General features: G+C 41.8%; 1 protein-coding gene across 32 annotated transcripts in view; it reads left to right on the top strand.

Moving 5' to 3' along the window:
* The window catches only part of VPS13B (vacuolar protein sorting 13 homolog B), a 943,390-nt gene that overhangs the window by 194,891 nt on the left and 723,248 nt on the right, over positions 1-25,251 (top strand). For 30 of the 32 annotated variants that reach the window (XR_010598024.1, XR_010598025.1, XR_006173164.2 and 27 more), the window contains one exon: positions 2,883-3,007. Coding sequence is in view for 27 of the 32 variants with exons in the window: in XM_065582180.1 (XP_065438252.1) it covers positions 2,883-3,007 (125 nt within the window). In the remaining 5 variants the exon portion in view is untranslated. Of the gene's footprint in view, positions 1-2,882; positions 3,008-5,846; positions 17,724-24,047; positions 24,541-25,251 lie in introns of those variants that run through there. The other 2 variants (XM_042845075.2, XM_065582191.1) reach the window with 2 other exon arrangements.

The following is a 25,251-nucleotide window of genomic DNA, read 5'->3' on the forward strand; positions in this document are numbered from 1 at the left end:
CATTGGCCTGGTAAACTCAGGGTTGTAAGTTCAATCCTTCAGGGGGCCACTTGGGGATCTGGGGCAAAATCAGTACTTGGTCCTGCTAGTGAAGGCAGGGGGCTGGACTCAATGACCTTTCAAGGTCCCTTCCAGTTCTAGGAGATGGGATATCTCCATTAATTATTATTATTATTACTTCTCCTGATCTTCAACAATCTGTCACTTATCTCTCTGTTGCTGATTTCCTCCTCTCCGACCATCACATGGTATCTTTCAACACCGTCCATTAGCCTCCCCCACCTCAAAAAACCCATCACTCAGTCTTTCTGTGACTTCAAGTTTATCAGTGTTTGATGACTTCTCATCTGCTCTCAGCCCTCTCCTCTCTTTCTGCCTTTCTCTTCCCTTTCCTCCATTGATATGATTGTTGATTCTCTCTTTTATTTCCTACACCCTTCACTCTTTGCTCCTCTCTCTCATCTCAAGGTCTGCCCTGCAACTCCCTGCGCTGGCTCATCACCAAAATCCATTTCCTCTGTCCCTATTCTGTTGCTGCAGAGAATCTCTGATGGAAATCCTTTGACCACCCTGACATTCCTCCATTACAAATTTGTTCTCTCCTCTTTCATTTCAGCCATCTTCCTGTTTATGCAACTCTGTTTCTCCAACATAATTGAATTTCATATCTACCATCCCAGCCAGCTTTTCATTGCCTTTGAGTCACTCCTCAAACGCTCTCATTCTGCTGCCTCGCCTTCTTTGCACAGGAACTTGCCATTTATTTTCAAGAAAAAAATGAGTTCTATATGAGCTAGCCTTCCCTTCTCCCTTTTCGTCCCACAACTCTCTTCCTCCTCCCTGACACAGATGCAGAAATTTCTCATTTGCTCTTCCTCTCTAATCTCTCCACTTGCCCCAGTGGCCTCATGCATCTTATCTCCTGATATCCCTCATGCCCACTCTCATCTTCCTCCCTTACTTTCTCCTTAACCTCTCACTTTCCTCTAGCTCTTTTCCCTCACAATACAAAACTTGCTTTAGTCTCTCCCATCTTAAACCCTTGACCCCACTTGTCTCTCTAACTATTGCCCCGCTTTCGTTTTTAAGTTAATTGAGAACACTGTGTACAATTGCTGTCTGGAGTTCCTCTCTTCCATTTCCATCCTAGACTCTCTTCAGTCTTGCTTTCACCCCTTCCACTCACCTGAAACTGCTGTGGTCAAAGTCTCTATTGACCTTTTCCTAGCCAAAGCTTGGAACCATTACTCCTCCATCTTCATCCTTCATAACCTGTAAGCAGCCTTCAGCACAGTTGACCATGCTTTGCTTCTAGAAATCTTATTCTCCCTTGGCTTCTGTGACTGTGTCCTCTCCTGGTTCTCCTACCTCTCTAATCACTCCTTCTACATGTCCTTCAGAGGATCCCCCATATCTCCCATCCACCTTTCTCCATCCCCCTAAGGCAGGGGTGGGCAAACTTTTTGACCCAAGGGCCATATCTGGGTATGGAAATGTATGGCGGGCCATGAATTCTCACGAAATTGGGGGTCGGGGTGCAAAAGGGGGTGAGGGCTCCAGCTGGGGGTGTGGGCTCTGGGGTGGGGCCAGAAATGAGGAGTTCAGGGTGCGGGGGGGGGGGTTCCAGGCTGGGGCAAGAGGTTGGGGTGCAGGTGGGGGCGTGAGGGCTCTGGCTGGGGGTGTGGTCTCTGGGGTGCAGGAGGGTGGGATCAAGGGGTTCGGAGGGCGGGAGGGGGATCAGGGCTGGGGCAGGGGGTTGGGGCGCTGGAGGGGGTCAGGGATGCAGGCTCCGGGCGGCGCTTACCTCAAGCAGCTCCCGTAAGCAGCAGCATATCACCCCTCCGGCTCCTACATGGAGGTGAGGCCAGGCGGCTCTGGGTGCTGCCCCGTCCACAGGCACTGCACCTTGACAAATGAAGTCTTTCCCATTCATACCTATTCAGTATGCTGCTGCAAAGATCTTTTTCATGGCTCTCACTTTGAAAATGTCATCCGTCTCTTTGTATTCCTCCACTGGTTTCCTCTTCTGTAGTGTATCAATCATAAGCTACTTGTCTTCACTTTCAATGCCCTTCCCAGCTTACCTCCACCCAACCTACACGCTCTCATTCAGTATAGAAAAGTTGACTACCACTTCAGGTTGGCCCATGATGCCAGCCACTATGCCCATTTGTTAAATTTTCAAACAGGCTCATTTGTGCTTTCTTCCTTCAAATCCTTTCTTCAAACTCTACTTTTCTCTGGTACCTACAAAAAAATTGACAACAGTCTGGTTCCTGGTGTGCTGAGAACACAGCCTATCGTGTTGACCAATATTGTCTCATTATTTCTTTGTATTCCCTGTCTGTCAGTATCCATTTATTGTCTCTTGTCTTGTACTTAGATTGTAAGCTATTCTGGGCAGGGACTGTCTTTTTGTTTGTTTGTGTTTGTGCAGTACCTACAACAGTGGGACCATGGTCTATGATTAGGGCTTCTTGCTGCTATGATAATAAAAATAACAATATGCTATTGTAAGGAAGCACGTGGGATGATGTTTAAATCTTAATGGGTGAATTAAAATACATTTTAAGTATTTTTTTCAACAGATCTATTTCTCTTAAAGTAAAACACTTGCACATTTTGTTTTTGGAGAGAACTTGGACATGAGGAATTTTCACGTTATTTGTGTGTGCTGGGAAAGTATTCTCTAATTATAATCCATGATTATTTTATGTTTATTTAGTTTAATTTTAACAAGTTTAAATTTTGGGCAGTTGGATTGAAAACTAGAAAGAGTTTAGTGTACAGTTATTGTAAAGAAAATTGAAACTGGTAGATCTAATCTTATGCTTGTTAAATCTTATATCATTATATAATTTGACCTTTTTTTCTTGTTCCAGATATTTGGTTTTCAGGCAGGACTGACCTCTTTGGACATTAGAGGATCATACTGCTTACCTACTCCAATTATCCCCTCTTTTAGTACTGCTATTTATGGCAAACTGCTTAAGTTTCCCAAATATTGGTGAGTATTAAACTTACAATATGAAACAGTAACAGATAATCTTTCACTTTATTTTTGTGTTATACTTACTGACATAGGTTAAAGATAAATGGAATTTTATTGAGTATAGTACCGTATTTGTCTCTAGGCCTTTGTGTTTCTTGTAGACTATATTATCATATAATGTCTGTTGTCTGCAATAAAATTTAGGTGAGGATGTAGCTGTTAATTGGAATGTAGGCCCTTCTTTGGAACTAATGGAACTAATGGAAGTCCTATGGACCAGTTCTTCTTTGAGTGCTGGTCCCTTTTGTGTATTCCACACATGGATATGCATGCACACCATGCACCTCAGAACAAAGATTTCTAGCAAGTAGTGTCCACTGGTCTGTGCCCAAACAGTTGTTCCCCTCGTACTCCAAATCAAGAACATAGGGAGCAGTATGGATCAACCCCTCTCCAGTTCCTTCTTGTTGCTGCATGGCCTGAGTTGGAATCCTGTGTCTGTAGATGTCTAAGTGGGTGACTCCAATCAGGAAGTCCAGCCGGTAACTCTTTTTGCTCCATCTTCTGGCAGCCTTCGGAATCTGTCAACAAAGAAAAGTCAGCATTAACTCCCACAAGAACTATGGACTTTATAGGAGTGACCCTAGATTTGACCTCAGCAAAGGCCTGCCTCCCTACAGAAATATTCAAGACCGTGAACAATTTGATAAGACAAGTCTCTTTCAGACAACAAACTCCGTCAGTCTGCCTTTTCCTACAAGGCTACATGGCATCGTGTACTTATGTAACACTGTTTGCCAGACTTCACCTATGTTGCCTACAAGCCTGACTCTGGTCCATTTACCCAGCAAACAGAGACCACATAAACACCAGAATAACAATAGTCACCTTGCCTCGTGGATGAACCCGGAACAAGTACATGTGGGAATTCTTTTTACCATAACCACACCAGATGTGACTGTTGTCACAGAGGCATCCCTTCTTGGGCAGCCCATTTAGATAGTCGCACCACACAAGTAATATGGACTCTGAGAACTGAGAGCAGGCCATCTAGCCTGCAACATATTCCTCCCACTAGGATCCTGCCATGTCCAAATAATGTCAGACAGCATGACAACTCTTTTACATAAACAAGTTGGAGCAAAATCCCTTCTCTGAAGCAATGAATTTATGGAATTGGTGCATCAGAAACCACATAACTGTCTCGGCTGCATGCTTGCCAGGTGCACAGAATTCTCTAGAAGACAATCTCAGCAGGCACTTTTCCACAGACAATGAGTGGAAAATATACAGTTCTGTCTTGAATGATACGTACGGTGGGGAACACCTTCTTGGGATCTGTTCTCATCCCAAATGAATATGTAATTCACCATGTACTGCTCCAGGCAGCTCTTGGCAATGTCTCCAGGGGCATTGCCCTTCTGCTATCCTGGACAGGCCAGCTCACATATGCCTTTCCTCCCATCCATCTGTTACCACAAGTTCTATGGAAGATTTGCTATGACATAGCTCAGGTCATTCTTATAGCATCCAGCTGACCCATACAATTCTGGTTTCTGGACCTTCTGCAAAGTCAGCCCATCCTCCTATCAGTATCCATCACTCCCCAGATTTACTAACTCAGAAGAACGGAAAGATCCGACATTCCAACCCAGCCCCCTTTCATGATCTGGTATTCAGAGGGGCAACAGACCTAAAACATTCATGCTCAAAGGCCGTTCAGTCTTTTCTCAATCAAAGTAGGAAAGATTCGATCAGAAAATGTTTTCTGGCTAAATAGAGGCATTTCTCTATCTAGGCACAACGTAATCAATTATCTCCAGACTCTGCGGATATCCTTGCTATTTTAGATTATCTCCTGTCCTTGAAAACTTCAAGGCTTTCCACTAGTTACTTGCAGATCCATCTAGCAGCAATCAGTGCCTTCCCTCTAGTAGAGGGATAGTCTCTTTTTATTCACCCAACAACAATTAGATTCCTGAAGTTCCTTGTTAGGATATTCCCACTGGTGGTGAAATCTGCACCACAATGGAACCTCCACCTTGTGCTGTCAGTATTTACCAGACCACCATTTGAACCACTGGCCACATGTTCTCACCTTTGCATGAAGATTGCATTTTGAGTTGCCATCACATCAGCCAGAAGGATGAGTGAACTGGTAGCACCTGACCCGCCATACACTATTTTTAATATGCCTTCACCCGAAATTCATTCCTAGAGTAATTTATGGTGTTTCACATAAATCAGCCTGTCCTGTATTCTTCCCAAAACTTCATGCTTCTAATGAGGAGAGAAGACTTCACTCTCTGGACATGAGATGAGCTCTGGCATTCTATCTGCAAAGGACAAAACCAATAAGAAAATCACAAAGACTATTTATCACTACAGTGGAACAGGGGGCAAGCATTATCTGCTCAGTGACACTCTATGTGGATCTCTGGCTGCATCATTCTGTGTTACCAGTTAGTATATATTCCTTCCCTGGATGGGGTAAGAATCCATTCCACTAGGGCACAAGCAGCCTCAAGAGCATCTCTTCAAGAGAGAACTCTACTGGACATATGTAGGGCGGCCACCTGGAGCTCCATCAATACATTGACGAAGCATTACGCATTAGTTCAAGCCGCCTCTGGAGAACTGTAGGAACTGCAATATTACAACCACCTATACCAACTGTATCCGTGCTACTCCCCTCCTGTTTAAATATTGCTTATTATTCACCCACATCTAGAATACACATAGGAACCAGCGCTCGAAGAAGAAATGGAGGTTAATTACCTGTAACTGGAGGTTCTTCATGATGTGTGGTCCCTATCTGTATTCCACTACCTGCTCTCCCTCCCTTCTGCTTCAGATCTTATCTGATTCTCAGTAAGAAGAAAAACTGGAGAGGCAGTTGGTGTGCACTGCCCCTTATGTCCTTGGTTTGGAGCACAAGGGGAGCAATGATGCAGGCGCAGACCAGCGCTGATCTCAGATGCATGGTGTTCATTCTTACCCACATATGGAATACATACCAAATATCTCAAAATGCCCATAGTTACAGGTAAGTTTAACTTCAATTTCTTCTTCGAGTAGTGTCCCTATGGGTGCGCCACTGTAGGTGTTGTGTGCGCCTTCACGCTGTCAATTGGAGAATTTCAATAAGCAGTCTGTCCCACTCATGCATGTGAGGCTAGCCAGCGTGCACGGGCATTTCTCCCTCAGTTCCTTCTCAACCGCCTTAGGCTAGAGATGGAGCTGAGAGCTGTCCGTTCACGGATTGTTAATTCCTGATAATTTAGCAAATTTTTGCTTCTTTTGAATCCCCTTTTCTTTAGTACTTGTTTGTTTTTAGTTGGCCATGCCAGATAAAAAGAAAAAGAAGATAAGGTTTCGCCTCTCACCAACCCCAGTGGAGGTGACCCCCTCTGGACAAGTGTATGCCTGGCTTCCTAGGCTTCAAAAAAGTGTCTTAGCTGCAAAGAATCCATCCCAGTAACGGATGGTCACTCGCAACATATTCGCTACTTTGCAGAGAAGCACAATCCACAGACGTGTAGTTGGTGCCAGCAGCTAAACCCAGGTCCAGGAGGGATAGAGAGTTAAGGCTAAAACTCCTGCTCATTGAATTGGCCCTTCAATCCCCGAAGAAAAAGAGAGATTGAAGACCTATACTGGACCTCAGAGCGCTCAACAGATATGTCAAAGTGCAGAAATTCATCAGCCCCTGGTGTGTTCTTTAGGGTCCTTTCTATAGCGGTGGTCAATCTACGTTTTGCAGTTTTTCCCCTACCTGGACGACTGCCTTCTCAGGGCACGGTCCTTTGGAGATGTCCGATTAGTCACTCAGACCACACGAGACCTTTTTCTGAGACTTGGCCTTCAGATCAATGAACAAAAATCAACCTTAACATTGGTTCAGAAACTAAAGTTTCTGTTCAGGTGAGGGTGTGCCTGCTATATCACAGATTTCTCAGTCTCTCCTTGTTGATAGAGACAATACAATCCAGTCCTCAAACCCCATCTAGATACTGCCTTAGCTTCTGGGGCACATGGCTGCGGGCAAGTCATTGCTTATGCCAGACTATGCATGAGGTGCCTTCAAGCATGGTTTGGTTCGAAGTACAGACCAAAGACAATATAAACAAGCTCCTGTCGATGCCCACCTGAGTCTAGCAATCCTTAAACTGGTGGAAAGAGCCAGTGAACGTTTGCATGGGGATACCGTTCACTCAGTCCTCCCCATCCCTTCTCCTGACCACCAACGTATCCCTCAGAGGCTGGGGAGTGCATCTCAATGGTCACACAGTACAGGGCAGATGGTCCCCGTCAGAGGCGTGTCTCCATGTCTAGTAGAGCTCAGAGCGGTCCAAAACACGTGCGCTCACTTCCTCCCTCTGATCAAGAACATGTATACTAAGGTTATAACAGACAATATGGGCTGTATGTACTACGTAAACTGGCAAGGAGGAGCCAGGTCTCATTCCTTATGCACAGAGCTCTGAAGCTATGGAACTAGTGCATCTCCCAGAATGTCATAATATCAGTGGCCTACAAACTGAGAATACACAACACGACGGCTGACGGTCTAAACTGCAAGTTCCTGCTCAGCCAGAAATAGGACTTAGAACCATCCATTCTGCACGATTGTAGCAAAGGAGCGTGGCCTCCCTCAGAGACTGACAGCAAGGGAGAGCCAGATGCCCCCTGGTGGCCAGAACCTGGAAGGTCTAGGCCTCCACGTTCGAAGTGGAAGGGCGGGAGAGGAACCGGAAGTATATGATGCAGGCCCTGCAGCTCAGTTGGGCAGGCGCCGCCGAGGGAGGCAGACGCTTCCTGCCCACTGCTTGAGCTGGAACCTGCGGAAGACTTCTGTTGCCCCGAGGACACCTCCTAGGTACCAGGACTGCCAGACGTGCCTGATGCGGAGGAGTTGCTGGGATTGCCACTGGCAGTATACCCTGGGGAGACGCAGGGACAACCCTGGGGTTCAGGTATACCTGGAGGGAAGGGTAGGAAGGAGCCTGGAGATAGCCGACTTATAGTCTGGCTGCAGTGCCACTTGAGACACGGTCAGTGTGTTGCGGCTGGATTCCCCGCTGACCCAGTGGCAGACCACACTGCCACTGTTAGGGCCTTGGGCTGGGATGCAGTGGAGTCGGGTGGGCCTGCGTCCCCCTACCCCTGTCACCCCACCCCTGGGGTAGCAGTACTCCCCCTTCTTCCAAGAGGCATGTGTTGGTCTGTCGCTCACCAGCTTCAAGACAACAGACTGGGGTGTTCCTGCCTGAACCCCATAGACTGCAATTGGTGTTCACCACTACCTGAGCCCCATAGACAGCAATTGGTGCCCAACCCCAGCTGGCTCCCTAGATGGTTTGCTGGATGCTCAACTTTCTGCCGGTGCCCTAGACTGTTTGCTGGGGGTCCCGCCCTGGCTGAGGGTCTATTATTGCACGGGCGTGGCAGCAAAGGGAGGTGGCCTCCCCCAGAGATGACAGTGAGGGAGAGCCACACGCTCCTACGCCTACAACGATATATTTCGGCAATGGGGGGTGCCAGAGAGAGACTTGTTCTTTACTTACTAGAACAAGAAATGTCCGCAGTATTACTCCAGAGCAGGGATAGAACAACACTCCAGGAAAGATGCTCTTCTCCTTCCTTGGGGCAATGGCCTTTTTACGCCTTTCCTCTATTCCCTCTGTTGCTGAAGGTCCTGTTGAAAATAAAAAGGAGAAAAACACACATCGTTCTGATTGCCCCCATCTAGCCCAGACAGACATAGTACCCTTACCTGTCTCAGCTGGCATTGTGTTCACCAATGACCCTATTGATCACTGCTGTACTTCCTCTGAACAGGATGCCTCTATGTGCTGGAGCCATGAAGGAGCCACACTTTGAGATTTAGGACCCCTGGATTGAGGTGATGGGTGTGACCCTTGTTCTGTGATAGGAGATATTGCACAGTAGGAAGGGTGCTACTCGTTGCACCTTCCTTCAGAAATGGAAGAGATTCCAGATATAGTGCTAGCCTAAGGATGTCACACCTAATTCAGCCACCTTGCTGGTGATCCTGCACTACCTGTTATCTTTAAAGAAATCAGATCTCCCTATTAGCTCGCTGAAGGTTCACTTGGCAGCAATTGCAACCTTCCACCAGCAGGTAGAAGGCTACTCAGTCTTCCCCACAACGATGAAGAGGTTTCTAAAAGGTATAGCAAACCTTTCCCCCCAACTCAGGATCCCCAGTCCACAATGGGACTTCAATGTAGTGCTAAAGGGCCTGACTAGACCACCATTCGAACCCATGTCCACTTGTTAATTAAATCACTTTTCCATGAAGATGGCATTGCTCATCGCCATCACTTCTGCCAGAAGGATAGGGGAGATAGCAGCTTTGATGGCACATCTCATAAGAACATAAGCACAGCCATACTGGTTCAGACCAAAGGTCCATCTAGCCCAGTATCCTGTCTTCCAACAGTGGCCAATGCCAGGTGCTTCAGAGGGAATGAACAGATCAGGTAATCATCAAGTGATCCATCCCGTCACCCATTCCCAGCTTTTGATAAACAGAAGCTAGGGACACCATCCCTGTCCATTCTGGCTAATAGCCATTGTTGGACCTATTCTCCGTGACTTTATCTAGTTCTTTTTTGAACCCTGTTATAATCTTGGCCTTAACAAACATCCTCTGGCAAAGAGTTTAACAGGTTGACCACACCCCCTTTTACAGTGTTCTTCCTGGACAAAGTCTTATCCAGACCACACCCAAAGTTTATTCCCAAAATAACTTCTGCATTTCACATGAATCAACTTATTCAACTCCCAATAGTCTATCCAAATCATCATATGGATAACAGAGAGGCCATCCTCCATACGCCTTGGCCTTGTATTTAGACAGGACAAAGGCCTTCAGAAAAGACTCTTCCTCTCAGTTGTGGATAGGTCAAAAGGTGCAGTGATTTCAGCTCAGAGACTCTCCAAGTGGGTCTCTTGCTGTATTTAAACTCTGCTACTAATTGCATGGGGTAACACCCCCATCTTCAGTACGCACTCATTCCACGAGGTCAGTCTCCTCATCGATCGCCTTCTCCAAGAGCATCCCCATATCAGAGATCTGCAGAGCAGCTACATGGGCATCTGCACATACCTTCACAGAACACTAGGCCATCTTGAGTGATTTGGCTCCCGACACCCAATTCGGGGCCTCAGTACTTTCAATTGTATAAGACTCAGCTCTGAAGTTCCAGCCTCCAGCGGTGGGTACCGCTTGGGAGTCACCTACCGTGGAGCACCAATAGGACACTACACGAAGAAGTAACCTTGTGCACTAACGATGGTTCTTTGAGATGTGTCCCCCTATGGATGCTCCCTCCTCCCTTCTACTTCAGAGTTCTACTGGTTAACTCTGTGGTAGAGAAGGAACTGAGGGAGAAATGCCCATGCACGCTGACTAGCCTCATGGCAGGTGGGGAGCCACACGTATTCGGGTGGCATGGACTGCTATTGAAATTCTCTGATCGACAGCGCAAGGGCGTGCACACACACACCTACTGTGGTGCACCCATAGGGGGATACATCTTGAAGAACCATCGTTATTGCACAAGGTGAGTAACTTCCTCCCATTTTTTCTTGAATGATACCAAGAGTAGATGTCAACTGACAAATTTAACGTGTTTAACTGAAGAGCTGTGTTCTCACTTCAATCAAACCCAGGGTTTGAAACAAAGTAGGGCGATAATCTGCAACCTAGCTCCACAAATTAGGTCTTGTGTTTAAAATAGTATGCTGTAGAAAAAAATTATTTTTGTTTTTAAAAAAATATTTTCAATTAAATATGGCATTTTGCTTGTCATAGCAGAAATTTTTAGGGTTTTCTCTTTGGTTCCATAATATAATCTAATATATTTTTTACTTGCATTGAATGAAAGTCTTCTCCTTGAGGAATATTATTAAAAAAGAAGCAGAAATCAGGGAGAAGAAAAGTTAGCATGTTAAAGATACTATCCTCATATTTAATATTTTATATGCATGACTGGGAAAATATATAATATTTTTGTCCTATTAGTATTTATGAACTATGCAAATAGACTAGATTTATATATAACCCTACACTGGAATATACCAAGTTGTTTACTACTGATAGCTGCACTATGTTATTTTAATGAATAATAATATTTTAACACCGTCAGTACACCACCAGGTGGTGGTAGATTAATTTTTCTTGATCATATTTTTCATTGATACTTCACAAAAACACCTAATACTTTATGTGAAATAGTGTGCTGATCTTTCATTTTGCTGATGAAATACTGACTTTATTATGGTAATTTAGAAGTGATGTAAATTGTCAACACTGGTGAAGAGTACTTTAGTCGTTAAGATTGGGAAAAACAAACTTTTTTCACTCAGCGTTAGTTTGCTGTACTTGTTAACAAGTATTAGCTTGTAAAATGAATTAGATGTTTAAAACCTAAATATAATGTTTGTCTCTGTGCATATTATGCCTTCTTCTATCATTCTTTTTTTTATTTGTAGACTGTAGGTTACTTTATGTGATGTAACATGATAAATTCCCCAGGCAGAAAAAACAACTCAATAGGCCATCAAGAAAAAAGAAAACTCATAATTTAAACAAAAAAATGGTGCTGTCTTAAAATGAGAAAATATATGTCAACTTTTGGGAATAGGATTTATACCCTGAATAGCATCTATAGCTTACTATATTTCTAAATTATTTTAATAGCGAGTTTGATCATTTGTCTTTAGGGTATAATGCTTTTGTAGATTTTTAAAAAATATAAATATATTTCACAATCTTAATAAGATAAAACTAACTTATGCAAACAATTTATCTAAACCAAGCAACGCCAATTTGAGAGTAATAAAGTAGAAAAAATAAATGAGTACAGCAGCAGCCTGCTTAAATGAAGTGTAGTTTGAAGTGAATAAAACTCCAGATGAAATGCATCAAATAGCACTTGAACTAAATCGAAATCAGCATGAGGACTGAGAGCTTCATTGAAGTCATGCACTGAGTGAGAATTAGTCTGGTAGAATAACCTGGTAATGTCATTAAGCTTCAACTCATTTTTTTCCCTTCAAAATTATACCACCTGCTTTATTTGGATTTTTAGATTTCACATTCCAGAATTTCTTAAAGTACACACATCTGATGCTACATATGTTCTTCTATTTCTTGGGAGAAAATATATACCACAGACCAGAGCTTTTAAAAACAAAGACATTTTATGAACTGTTATGGAATCCCTTAGGTAGTATGTTTTCGGTTAGCAGCGAAAATCTTAACTTTATTTCTGACATAAATCAACAGAATAGCTTTCATTTTTCTTGTTTCAAAATAAAAATTCCAAACTGTACACTAACTGTATACAATCTATGCTATAATTTGCTATATTTACATTTTTAAAGTGGAGTGGAGAAACGTAGGTAACATTTGATAGATGAAAGTAAGTTAGTTCTCCCATCTCCCATAAAGATGCTGGCAATTGTTTTTATCATTTAAACAAGTGATATTTGTTTTTGTTTATTAATTTGGTATTTTAATACAAATGAATACGTGGGCTTAACGCCAGGAGATTTGCTCAGAGCAATTAGTTCAATGTGTTTCTGACTATATTTTAAATTCCTGTATATGTAACTTAATTTTATAATTAAAATTAAAAATATCTTCTGTGTCATTGTTCACAGTGGCAGTAACCTACAAAATACAATTTCAATATTTGTGTTTTACAACTAATTCATGTAGTGTTGCATGCCAGGCTATTAAACAGCTTTCAAACCTTCCAGGCAGAGGTTTAAAAGCAACTAAAAAATTAGCAGAATATGGCTCGAAAGACATACTGACTAATAATAATACTTAATGTGAAACAGAAATCTTGAGAGGAATTAACTTTTTTCATTTTTCTTTTGGCTAGAATTTATTTTCAGCAGATGAGGTAATTGGGTGTAGGACAATTTAGTATTGTAACACAGTATCACCAGTAGAGTAGCACTTTGTTGTTCTGCAGATGAATATTTGTTAAGGTTCCTGTGGTACTAAAGATTAGATTCCTAAGAGAATTCGGTTTTTGTTTTAAATATCTGGGCTGATACAGAAATGTTTAATCTATATATTTTATGAGGTAGATTTTGGTCCAGGTCATATGTCATTTATATCATTATTTTCTCCTCTGCACATTCCCATGCTTGGGATGCACCATCAATGCAGCCTGGATTAATGCAAATGGCTTGAAGCAGTGTCAGTTGGAATGTCCTCAAACTGCCTGTTTACTCCCCTGGGAAATCTGAATGTCTGGAGAGCGAGAACAAAAAAGAGGACAGGTTGAATGAACTACCTCAGTTCCTTCCAGCTGTGGTAGTAAGTGGCCGAGGAGCTTCCCTGGCTTCACAGACCCAGTCTTTTTTGGAACAGTTGTTTCAGTTAATTCACTATATTTTAGCTACATCTAGTTAGTGCAATCCAGGTTAGTGTTCGTTTAGTGTTGTGTTTCATGTATTTCTTCTTTTGTCTGAGAGGATTGCGTTGCCCTGGCATGGGGTCCTTGGTTCTGCTAAGGAGGAACAAAAAGCAAAGAAACTGCTGTTCAAGAGTTCTGCCTCTGCCCCTGCTGTTTTTCTTTTCCTTGGACATCCATGCTTGGTGCGTGGCCTGCTGGGGGGAAGCCATTCCTCCAGACATTGTTCCATCCTTTATCCCAAGGGCTATAAAAGAATGACAAAATAGACTCTAAGTAGTGCTGCTTCAAGAAACCTTAACTTCAAAGCCTCCTGATTCTGACGGACAGGATTTCATAAATGCTTGGAGATCAGCTTCAGCTCCAAATCCTGAGGGAGATAAGGTTGCTTGCCAATGCAAATCCTATAAAGTAAGGAAATATGTCTATACAGCAAGTTAGTGCATGATAAGCTGGGTTGCTCCAGGAGGTTTGCACTAATTGTCCATGTGGGCTCTGCTGTTGCAGACTAAAAGTTCTGTAGTGTGCTTTGCATACTGCTTCAGTAGGTACTAACACGCTGTATAGACAAGCCCTATATTACAGGATATATCTCTTAAACATACCCAAATGTACCACACAGCACATTTCCAGTGATTGACCCAGAATCCTCTCAAGGAACTTCCTTCTGTCTTTAAGGAAACACACAACACAAGAATATTCCTCACGGATAACACAAAAGTTTAATTATGATCTCATGTCTCCTCCTTAAGCACACTCAATCTGTGCACATATGTCAACTCAACGTATTTGCTGATGTTGCTAAGGTTTGTAGTTAAGGTTGTAGAAAAGGGTATTATGCTGCAGCATAATACATCAGGGAAGAAAAGGATCAGAGGATCTACTTTGCTTGTGTCCTGTCTGGAGCTCTAGTTCTGTGGGTATCATGTTCAAGAAGCTCAGTAGGACCTGTGAGCATGTGTAATACAGTTGGAATGTTAAAGAAATTAAGGAATAAGCATATGACAAGTTCTGTTGCACAGCTTCTCTCCTCATTTGTCACTAATGGGTTAATGCCCTGCACCTGTGCAAATCAGAGGCAGACCAGTGTTGTTGCTGGAGACTCTTGGACTAAGCCTCGCCTTGCTGCTTGGGCCAGCAGATTTTCTGCCTCTGTTGATGGAACAAATTGCCAGTTCAATTTGTCCCAATCATTTTGTTTTAAAACTTTATTTTGTATTTGTTTTTATGCTGTAGTGTTGTATAATTTTTCTTCTGCCTCCTTCTCCTGGATTGGGTATCAGGCAGCCAGGTGGTTTCAACCACCCGGATCTGTTACTATAGTGCTTCTCTTCTGGGCTTCCTCTGTCCCCACTCAGGCATGCCAGAGCAGTCCTGCAAACATCAGGCTAACTCTAAGCAGTGTTTCCTGTTGGAGGCAACATTTACAGGCTCTACAGAAGGCAAATTATATTCTGACTGTTCACAGCCAGATGACCTTGCACTGCCAGTGCACGGAGCTCTGTTGAACTGGCATGTTGGGTTCCCTCCCTGTCCTGAGAAGCCATGACTACAACACAGAGAATCCTGATCAGGAGCGTCTTATGATTTGGGAGAAGAGTGTCTAAGGATGCAGAAGACACTAACCAGCCAGCTCAAGGAGCAAATCCCACAACAGACCTGAACCAGAGGGAGAAAACCCCCTGAAGAGCATCAAAAACCCAACCCCCAGATACTGCAGTGGGTCCTCAGCTCCCTGGGGAAAGAAGTAGGGCTGCTACACAACTCCCTTTCCTTCCCACTGTACATCAGGGAATTGTCATGATGCTCAGGTATAAGTCATGCAAACCCTAGAGACTCTGAGTCCCAGAAAGGTAAAAGCAACCATCACCTTGGTAGTGCAATAATTAGTGTTATTAATGAGCAAGTGGTGAAAACCAGTGGTTAACCCCCTTCTCCTTTACCTAAGAGAGTGTTTGTTGGGGCCTCTACTACATAGAGAGTATGTCTACACTACAAAGAAAAACCCATGGCATTGAGTCTCAGGGCCCAGGTCAGTTGACTTGGGCTGTTAGGCTTAAAAATAGCAGTGTCGATGTTTGGACTCAGAGTGGAGCCTGGACTCTGAAACCCAAAGATCTCGGATGGAGCCCAGTCTCCAGCCCAAGCTTAAACATCTACACTGTTATTTTTAAGCCCAACAGCCTGAGCCTGAGTCAGCTGACCTGGACGCTGAGACTCAATGCTGTGGGTTTTTCTTTGCGGTCTAGACGTACCCCAGAGAAGTTCTTGCAGAGTTCTGTACCAAGCTCACCATCCCCTCCCACCTCGCAGCATGTCTAGGCATGCAGAGGATTGTGTCACTGTCCAAGGAAACTCTTCCTCAGGTTGCAGTGTAATGGGAATTGTGCCTGTTTGGCTTTCAACCCAGGGACTTTTACTCTACCAGGGAATGGGGCTCAGATTCAGGCAGCAGCAGAATGGGATTTGTGCCTTCTGATCATCATCCATAAACTCTTGTTTTGTCAGGGAAAGGGGCTCAGAATCTGAAAAGCGGAAAGTGATCTCTCTTTCCTCCTCTTTCCCTCGTCACAGACCGGCCACACTTTAAAATGTAAATAATCGGTGACCAGAACAAAGGCACACGAGGATTCTACTTCCCAGAAACCTGCATCATCATGGCGTTACTGGGGAGGAGGGCAGGGGATGTGGAGATAAATCCCTTCTCATGTTCAAAATGATCCTGATTTACTGATTAAAGCCCTGAGTGCAACTAGGTGACTTCTACTGTACGTACTTGGGTGCTAGACAACCTGGGGGAGCAAGCAGGCAGGCTTTCAGGCTCCTAGGGCATTTAGCAAGCATCTTCTACAGTTGAGGTATTTGCATGTTACCACAATGGTAAAAAATTGCAAAGGTCCTAAACTTTATTGCATCAAGGCATTTCCTAGCAGTGGTCATATTTACCAAATTATCTCCAGTGACTAAGATTGCTGGTGTCATTCATCAGCTTCTTCCACTGAGTGGATTTCTTAAAATGTGCCTGCAGAATTTCCTTCTGATGACATGGAACCACACATCTGATGGTGTGACGAAGTGGGACTGTTCTTAATGTTTCCTCTGAATATTGTAAGGGGGCCTCAGTTTCCCCTATGCATTTCTTAAGTCTCTAGGTGGTGGGATAAAGGCCAGTGTGCATAAATGGCTGACACTCTGTCTCCTGGCAACTAATGGCTGGGGCCCTTCCCCCCGCAAGGTGATAGCTAAAGGTGTTGGAGAATAAAGGAATCAAGTGACCTCCTGGCCCGGAAAGGGACAACGCAGAGGAGGAGCGGCTGGAGGGGAAGTCAGTTTGAGGCTGGCTGGGGATGAGGAATGAAGTGCAGAAGGGAGTGACTGGCTCACTGCCCCCCAAAATGGACCCGGCTGAGGAGTCCTGTTCTCTGTACCTACAAGCTCTGTTTTAGACTGTGTTCCTGTCATCTAATAAACCTCTGTTTTACTGGCTGGCTAAGAGTCACGTCTCACTGCGAAGTGGGGGTGCAGGACTCTCTGGCTTCCCCAGGACCCCGCCTGGGCGGACTCGCTGTGGGAAGTGCATGGAGGGGCAGAGGATGCTGAATGCTCCAAGGTCAGACCCAGGAAGGTGGAAGCCGTGTGAGCTCCTTGCCCTGAAGACAGTCTGCTCACAGAGAGGAGACTTCACCGGAGTCCTGACTGGCTTTGTAGGGAGCAGCTCAAGAGCATCGCCCGGGGACTCCGTGACAGATGGAATGCAAAATCAGATGTTTTTGTCAGGTCACATCCAATTGTCCCTTTGTGGGCAGCTAAGTACAAACAACATGCTGACTGCCAACCCAGTATTCGCTCCAGACCCTGCATTATCGGTATGGAAGCAAGGATGAGTAGCATACTTGGAAGAAAGTTCCCAACATCTGAGAGTACATATCCATTTAGTTTATTCATGTCTGAACAAAAAAAACCCTAACCCATAACTATGGCCCTAAGGGTTGGACCAGTAGTCCATCAAATCCAATATCCTGTCTAGGTTGGTGGCCAGTACCAGCTGCTTCAGTGGAAGGTGCCAAGAAACCAGATAGTGGAAACCATGGTGCTCACAGGGGAAGTCTCCTTTTACCTCCTGTTAGAGATTGGCTTATGATTGAGGCATGAGTGTTTATATCCCTTCCAAAACTAGTGAGTAACCAGAGTTCAGTTTTTCCCCTGGAAATAGGAATAACATCCTGGGCAGAGGAGAATCTGCCACCTTTCAAGGCAGTTCACACAAAGAATATAGAAAAGAGGAAAATGGAAATTGAAGTTGTCATCCTACTCTTCCACTAACCTAGAAGGCACTTTGAATTTGGTAGACAGCCAAGGAACCCATTCTGGCACTTAAAGATTATACCTATAGGAAAGTACATAGGAGGAATGGTGATTCAGTACTTTGATTAATGCATAACCCCCCTTATTTTATGCCCTAAAATCAAAGGTGAGCTTATCTTGCATATCATGGATGGGTTGCAGGAACATTTCTGCAACAAATGTTTTCTCAAGGTAAGCCTGTAGAATTTACAATATACTATGGCTGTCAAGCGATTAAAAAAATTAACCGCGATTAATCACATTATTGTTAAACAATAATAGAGTACTATTTATTTAAATATTTTTGGACGTTTTCTACATTTTCAAATAGATTTCAATTACAACACAGAATACAAAGTATACAGTGCTCACTTTTTTTTATTACAAGTATTTGCACTGTAAAAACACAAAAGAAATAGTATTTTTCAATTCACCTAATACAAGTACTGTAGTGCAATCTCATTATCATGAAAGTTGAATTTACAAATGTAGAATTATATACAAAATAACTGCATTCAAAAATAAAACAATGTAAAATTTTAGCACCTGTAAGTCCACTCAGTCCTACTTCTTGTTCAGCCAATCGCTCAGACAAACAAGTTTGTTTACATTTGCAGGAGATACTGCTGTACGCTTCTTGTTTACAATGTCACCTGAAAGTGAGGCCAGGCGTTTTCATGGCACTGTTTGTAGCCGGCATCGCAAGATATTTATGGGCCACATGCGCTAAAGATTCATATGTCCTTTTATGCCTCAACCACCATTCCAGGGGACATGCATCCATGCTGATGACTGGTTCTGCTCGATAACAATTCAAAGCAGTGCCGACCGACACATGTTCATTTTCATTATCTGAGTCAGATGCCACCAGCAGCAGGTTGATTTTCTTTTTTGGTGGTTTGGGTTCTCTAGTTTTCTCATTGGAGTGTTGCATTTTTAAGACCTCTGAAAGCATGCTCCACACCGTATCCCTCTCAGATTTTGGAAGGCACTTCAGATTCCTAAACCGTGGGTCAAGTGCTGTAGCTATCTTTAGAAATCTCACATTGGTACCTTCTTTGCGTTTTGTGAAATCTGCAGTGAAAATGTTCTTAAAATGAACAACATGTGTTGGGTCATCATCTGAAACTGCTATAACATAAAATATATGGCAGAATGCAGGTAAAACAGAGCAGGGGATATACAATTCTCTCCCAAGGAGTTCAGTCACAAATTTAATTAACACCTTTTTTTTTAATGAGTATCATCAGCATGGAAGCATGTCCTCTGGATTGGTGGCTGAAGCATGAAGGGGCATACAAATGTTTATCATATCTGGCACGTAAATACCTTGCAATGCCGGCTACAAAAGTGCCATGCAAACACCTGTTCTCACTTTCTGGTGACATTGTAAATAAGAAGAGGGCAGCATTATCTCCTGTACATGTAAACAAACTTGTTTGTCTTAACAACTGGGAGTCCTGTCACCTTAGAGACTAACAAATTTATTTGGGTATAAGCTTTTGTGGGCTAGAACCCACTACATCAGATGCATGGAGTGGAAAATACAGGAGCAGGTATAAATACATGAAAGGATGGGAGTTGCCTTACCAAGTGTGAGGTCAGTCTAACGAGACAATTCAATTAACAGCAGGATACCAAGGGAGGAAAAATATCTTATGTAGTGGCAATGAGAGTGGCCCATTTCAAACAGTTGACAAGAAGATGTGAGTAAGAGTAGGGGGAAATTAGTATTGGGGAAATTAGGTTTAGGTTTTGTAATGACCCAACCACTCCCAGTCTTTATTCAGGCCTAATCTGATGGTATCCAGTTTGCAAATTAATTCCAGTTCTGCAGTTTCACGTTGGAGTCTATTTTTGAAGTTTTTTTTGTTAGCGATTGACTGAATAAGAAGTAGGACTGAGTGGACTTGTAGGCTTTAAAGTTTTACATTGTTTTGTTTTTGAGTGCAGTTATGTTAAAAAAAAAATCTACATTTGCAAATTGCACTTTCATGGTAAATGCATTACAGTACTTGTATGAGGTGAATTTGAAAATATTTCTATTTATCATTTTTACAGTGCAAATATTTATACTCAAAAATAATATACATATTGATTTCAATTACAACACAAAATACAGTATATACGAAAAATGTAGAAAAACATCCAAAGAATTTAATAAATTTCAATTGGCATTCTGTTGTTTAACCGTGCAATGAAATCTGCAATTAATCATGAGTAATTTTTAAAATTGCAATTAATTTTTTGGTTAATCACGTAAGTTAACTGCAATTAATCGATAGCCCTACAATATACATATATTGTAAGTTGTCTCCCACCTCATCATTTAGGTTGTGTACATATTCTTTAAAAAATTCATTATAAATCTGTTGTCAGCCAACCAGTCAGTTAAGAAGGGATGGAAGGCAAAATTACATGAGAAGTTTTGAAAGTTCTGAATCCAAGCTGGTTTTGACATTTTTTTATACTGTTTTAAATGCCTTGGATTTTCTTTACTATGTAATTCAAAAACGTCTCGACCAATTTCTCTCAAACTTACTCCCCCAACAACACCCCCACACCCTATTTTCTGGCCTGAAATGAAGCATAAGAATTTACAGCCATATGTTTTTGTTTGTTTGACGAAATCAGGGAAGCAGAGTTGTGAAGATAGGGAATTGTTCCTTTTCTGAATGTTTAAAAAGGCGCAAAGATTCCCAAATAAGATGTTCAGTAGAACAGTAAACATTGTGTAAGAAACAAGGACCCAAGAAACATGTTTACCTAACATGGGTTTGGTATTTTTTTTGCAAGTCAAAGAATTTGCAAATGTTTTTATGAAGATGTATTTTAGGGTTATTTTTTAATATGAGGTGGTATTAACTTTTATAAGAATTTGGGTGAAGTACTTAATAGTTATATAAGACAAAGCACATTCTAGTGGCTAAAGAGCAGGACAGAAAGACTGGCTATCTGGGTTATTTATATGCATTAAATATAACTTCAGTACTTTGCCAACTTTTTTTTTCTCTTCAAATAAGGGGGTTTCAAGTTGGCTGAAGCACAAGTCTGTTCTTCAGTCAATCTTTTTAGGTGTGCAGTTGCATATGCAAAAATTCTATGGATGAAATCTGAGTCTCACTGAAGTCAATATCGGGATTTCAACCTCTTTTCCTAGTTGCTTATGGAATTACATCTTGCTGAGCGCTTAAAATGCATTCTTTGCCATCTCGAATATACTGAAGTCATTTGGCATAACAGAAATGAAGTTATACTGGAATACTGTGTCAGACTGAAAGGCTCTTGCTTTGAAAATAAGTATATCAGTTATGTTCCAATATGTATTTTCCATAGATGTCTTGGCTTTGATTTTGCATTTATGTTACAGCGGGAGAATGTTATTCTGTGACATTTTATTATACTTACAGTATCTTTTTAAATATGTCTGTATCTGATTATTTTGATGGTCTTGAGACTCACCAGGGTTTGTGGAACTATTTAATGTTTAAATAATAGTAACAAGACACTTTCAAAGTTAGTAGGCCAAAACGAAACCCAACTTTTTTTTCCCTTATATGTCTGCAAAATCTTTTTGTGTGTTTAAAAACTGCTTCAAAGATTTTAGTATTTTTTAGAAAGCATTATATGGCAAACCCAGGGCCATTGCATTTAAATCTAAAATATAGTTTTCACTAAGGGCCAGCGTAGCTGTTGGAGAGAAATGAAACACATTTACTAGTATACAATTATTTACATTTAATACAAACAAGAAATTTTGAATCGTACCTGAAATACTTTAAAATATTTGTAAACAAAGTTATTAAGTAGTGAGACTGCCAATATAATCCTTCCTTTACAGCCTTTACACTCTTTCTGCTACTTATACAATGCATATTCGTGGAACAAAAACATGAACTGTAACATCTCCATCAGTGCAATGTTTCAGCTGGACTTTGATATTTACCCCCGCCTCCCTGCCTCACACACTCTCTCTCCCACACACACTAACACCCCCCCACCCTTTTTAGTCTTTCTCCTCTGATCTTTTTTAGTGATGATTTCATAGGCTCAGTCTACACTAGAAAAGGTTTGCTTTTATAGGTATACCTGTGGAGAAAGAGTTTCCTTGCCAGTATAGTTCATGCTAGTTTCCCAAGCGAAATAAACTATCAGTGAAAGCACTTCTATACTTGTAGAACTGCTTCTACATTAGTGTTATGCTGATATAGAATTGTAAAAAGAAAAATCTCACCCTGATCAACATTATTCTGCCAGCAAAAGTTTCTAATATAGACATGGGGTTAGTCTGTAGTGTCACCTAAAGAGTTGTGTATCTTGTGAATCTTCAGAAATAGAAATGAAGCCAGTGTCTTAGTCCCTACCTTACGAAAAAAATCCCGTCTGAGTCTTTTTCAGTCAGCAGCAGTTAATCCTCTGATAATGGTAACCTCATACATACCAACATCTTTAAAGCAAAAAGCACCAGAGGAGCAAATTTGTTTAAATTTGCTTGTTTTGCATACATTTTAATATATTATTCTAGGAGTACTTAGAACTGAGGAGAGAGATGAAGTGCAAAAATAGAATAGAGAGAACAATAAAGAAAGGAAAGAAAAGAGTTGGACTCCAGCATTTAATTATCTTCCCCTTCCAATCATCAGCATTTCATTCCACAGCCACCATCCCCTTCTATCTCCACAAAGAAATTTCATTTTTCCTAACCCTCGCTTCCTCTTCCCAAGTACACACTCTCACCACCCACCCTCATCTTCCAAGTATTTTCCCCACCCTTATACCCTCCTCTGCAAGCCTTTCAACTTAACTACCTTTTCACTTATTGTCATTCCTTCAGCATGTTATTTTGACACCTATCTTCACTCCCAGACCTTCCCAATCTTCTCCCCTCAAAGGACTTCATTTGACTCCTCCTCTTACATTAGAAACCTGGGAGAGCGGGCAATGATGGGAGCCTATTCTTCCCCACTCCCAACCCTCCTCAGGTTAGACTGGTATCAGTTGTGTGAGCATTCTGGCTCTTCAGCTTCCCACCCCTTTCTGGCTTCTCCTGCTACACTGCCTCCAGGCCAGGGGGGAGATGAAGACACTGGGCTTGTGGCCTGATTGAGAGCTCATAATGAGTGACGAAATCCTTGGATTTCCACCCTGTCTCCCAGGTGCTCCTGCCCAGGGCACCTCTATCTTTGCCCCCACCAGCAAGGTAATTCTTATCTGGGGCCCCTTTCTGCCCACCTGACCCTTTCCCCCTACAAAGCCACCACTCCTAATCCGAGGACACAGACCCTCCCCTTTATCTCAGGAGTCTTCTGGGAGGACCCCATGGCTTCCCATATGCTTGCTTCAGGGAGTGTCCAAATGTCCACCATCTTCAGTCTTTGGGGGCAGGAGGCAAACTAAATTGAAGCTCCACCTCTGTAATCTACAAATTTCCAAAGAGTTGTAAGAAAAAATAATTAAAGTTTAAAGATTAACTACAAAACTTGGGATAGGGAGGGAGTTCACAGTCTTAAATTATGCATAGTGTTTTGGCAGACTTAAAAGTTAAGGTACATTTACTTTTTAAAATAATATATTTGACTTTTTTTTCCCTTTGACCTTCCAGCTCCTGTTGTTCTCTGTTTCCCATGCAAGAGTCGATATATCTATATCTATATATCATATGTATAAAATTTACCTATGTTACTAATAATTCCCTTGATTGTTAAAACTGAAAGAATTTTAAAAATCTATAACACTTCCTACTGTGTTTACTTATTCCTTCTCCTGAGCTTGGATGATGAAGATGGATTATTTAGTTTCACTTTTATGTCAAGTCAGTTTTTAATCAGTTTAACTTTTAAGTTCTCATGCATGACCATAATGCTACAATATTAACTTTACAAATACTATGAGGATTTTTTTTTTTTTTAGTTTTAGTGGCTTTAGCCAGTTGCTGTCATTCACAACTAAAGCTAGTAGTATTCTGTGACATTTTGATTAAAAAACTAGAATACAAAATTTACACGGTAAACATTAAATGGATTAAAAACCGGCTGAGTGACAGGACTCAAAATATAATTGTAAATGTGGAATCATCTTCAAGTGGGTGTGTTTCTGATGCTGGTCCACCGGGATTGGTTCTTGGCCCTATGCTATTTAACATTTTTATCAATGTTATATTCCTAATTGTAGAATTCCACACTTTAGACTTATTCTCTAAAGTATCACTGAAGCTTGCATTTTTTTCTTTTTTCCAAAATTGTTTCTAGCAAAGGTTTGTCAGTCTTTTTCCAAAGAAAATGTGTCCTCTGGCTCTTCAGAAAACAGAAACGAAACTTCATTATTACCCAGCCAGCCTCTTCTGCCTTTACATTAAACAGAAAAATACTGGTTTGTGAATACCATAATTTAGTGGTTTCTCCATTCTGATGACTTGTCTGACTAGCATGCTTTATAGAGGTCAGATTGGAAAAATTAGTGGTACTCCCTGAAATTTCACCCATTTAACCGACCAAAATGAGGTGCCACACAGTCAGTTATGCAGAACTTAATAAAGTAAGTAGAGGTGACCTCTAATGGGTCACACTTGAGGTTTATTAATGGAGCAAAGTCATACATTTTTATTGCACCTGCTAGTTTTATATTTTTATTTAATTTGTTTTACTGGCATTTCTGTAGCACTCATCACAGTAGTAATTTAGTGCCTTAAGAGTAAAGATACATCATTTATCTCTAGAAGATAGAATTTCCTCCTATAAGGAGAAAATGGGGGCCATAACTTGCATAACATATCATAGTGACTGGAATTCAGTATTTTGAAAACATTTGTTAGTCATCATTGGATTATTTTTCTCTTTTTTCTCTTCAGAGTTTTGGTATTCCTTATTAATTAAATGACATATTTGTATAGGCATGGATTGGATTATCCAATAATTCTTGCTTAAAAGATGATAAATTAAAGGTTTGAAATTGTGGTGTTGGCAATATAAATGTCAAGTATCAGGGGGTAGCCGTGTTAGTCTGTATCTACAAAAACAACAAGGAGTCTGGTGGCACCTTAAAGACTAACAGATTTATTTGGGCATAAGCTTTCGTGAGTTAAAACCTCACTTTTTCGGATGCAACCGAAGAAGTGAGGTTTTAACTCACGAAAGCTTATGCCCAAATAAATCTGTTAGTCTTTAAGGTGCCACCAGACTCCTTGTTGTTGTTGTGGCAATATAAATGACTTTATTCCTGAAGTTTTTATCAGTTTAAATGGAGGATCAAAGAAATCAGTGATTGAATTATATGGGAGACGTTGCATATACTGCAAGTGAATCTTGTCCGTATTAAATAACTGAATGTAAAAATTATATCCTAGTTATATAAAAACAAATTTGTTAAAATGTCTACCAATATTATCTAGGCTTTTAAAGTACATTCAGGTTCTTTTAAAGCACATTCACTAGGTTCTCCCTGAAATAGTAGCAG

The sequence above is a fragment of the Chrysemys picta genome, chromosome 2 (genome assembly GCF_011386835.1).
Source record: "Chrysemys picta bellii isolate R12L10 chromosome 2, ASM1138683v2, whole genome shotgun sequence".
Lineage (NCBI taxonomy): Eukaryota > Metazoa > Chordata > Testudines > Emydidae > Chrysemys > Chrysemys picta.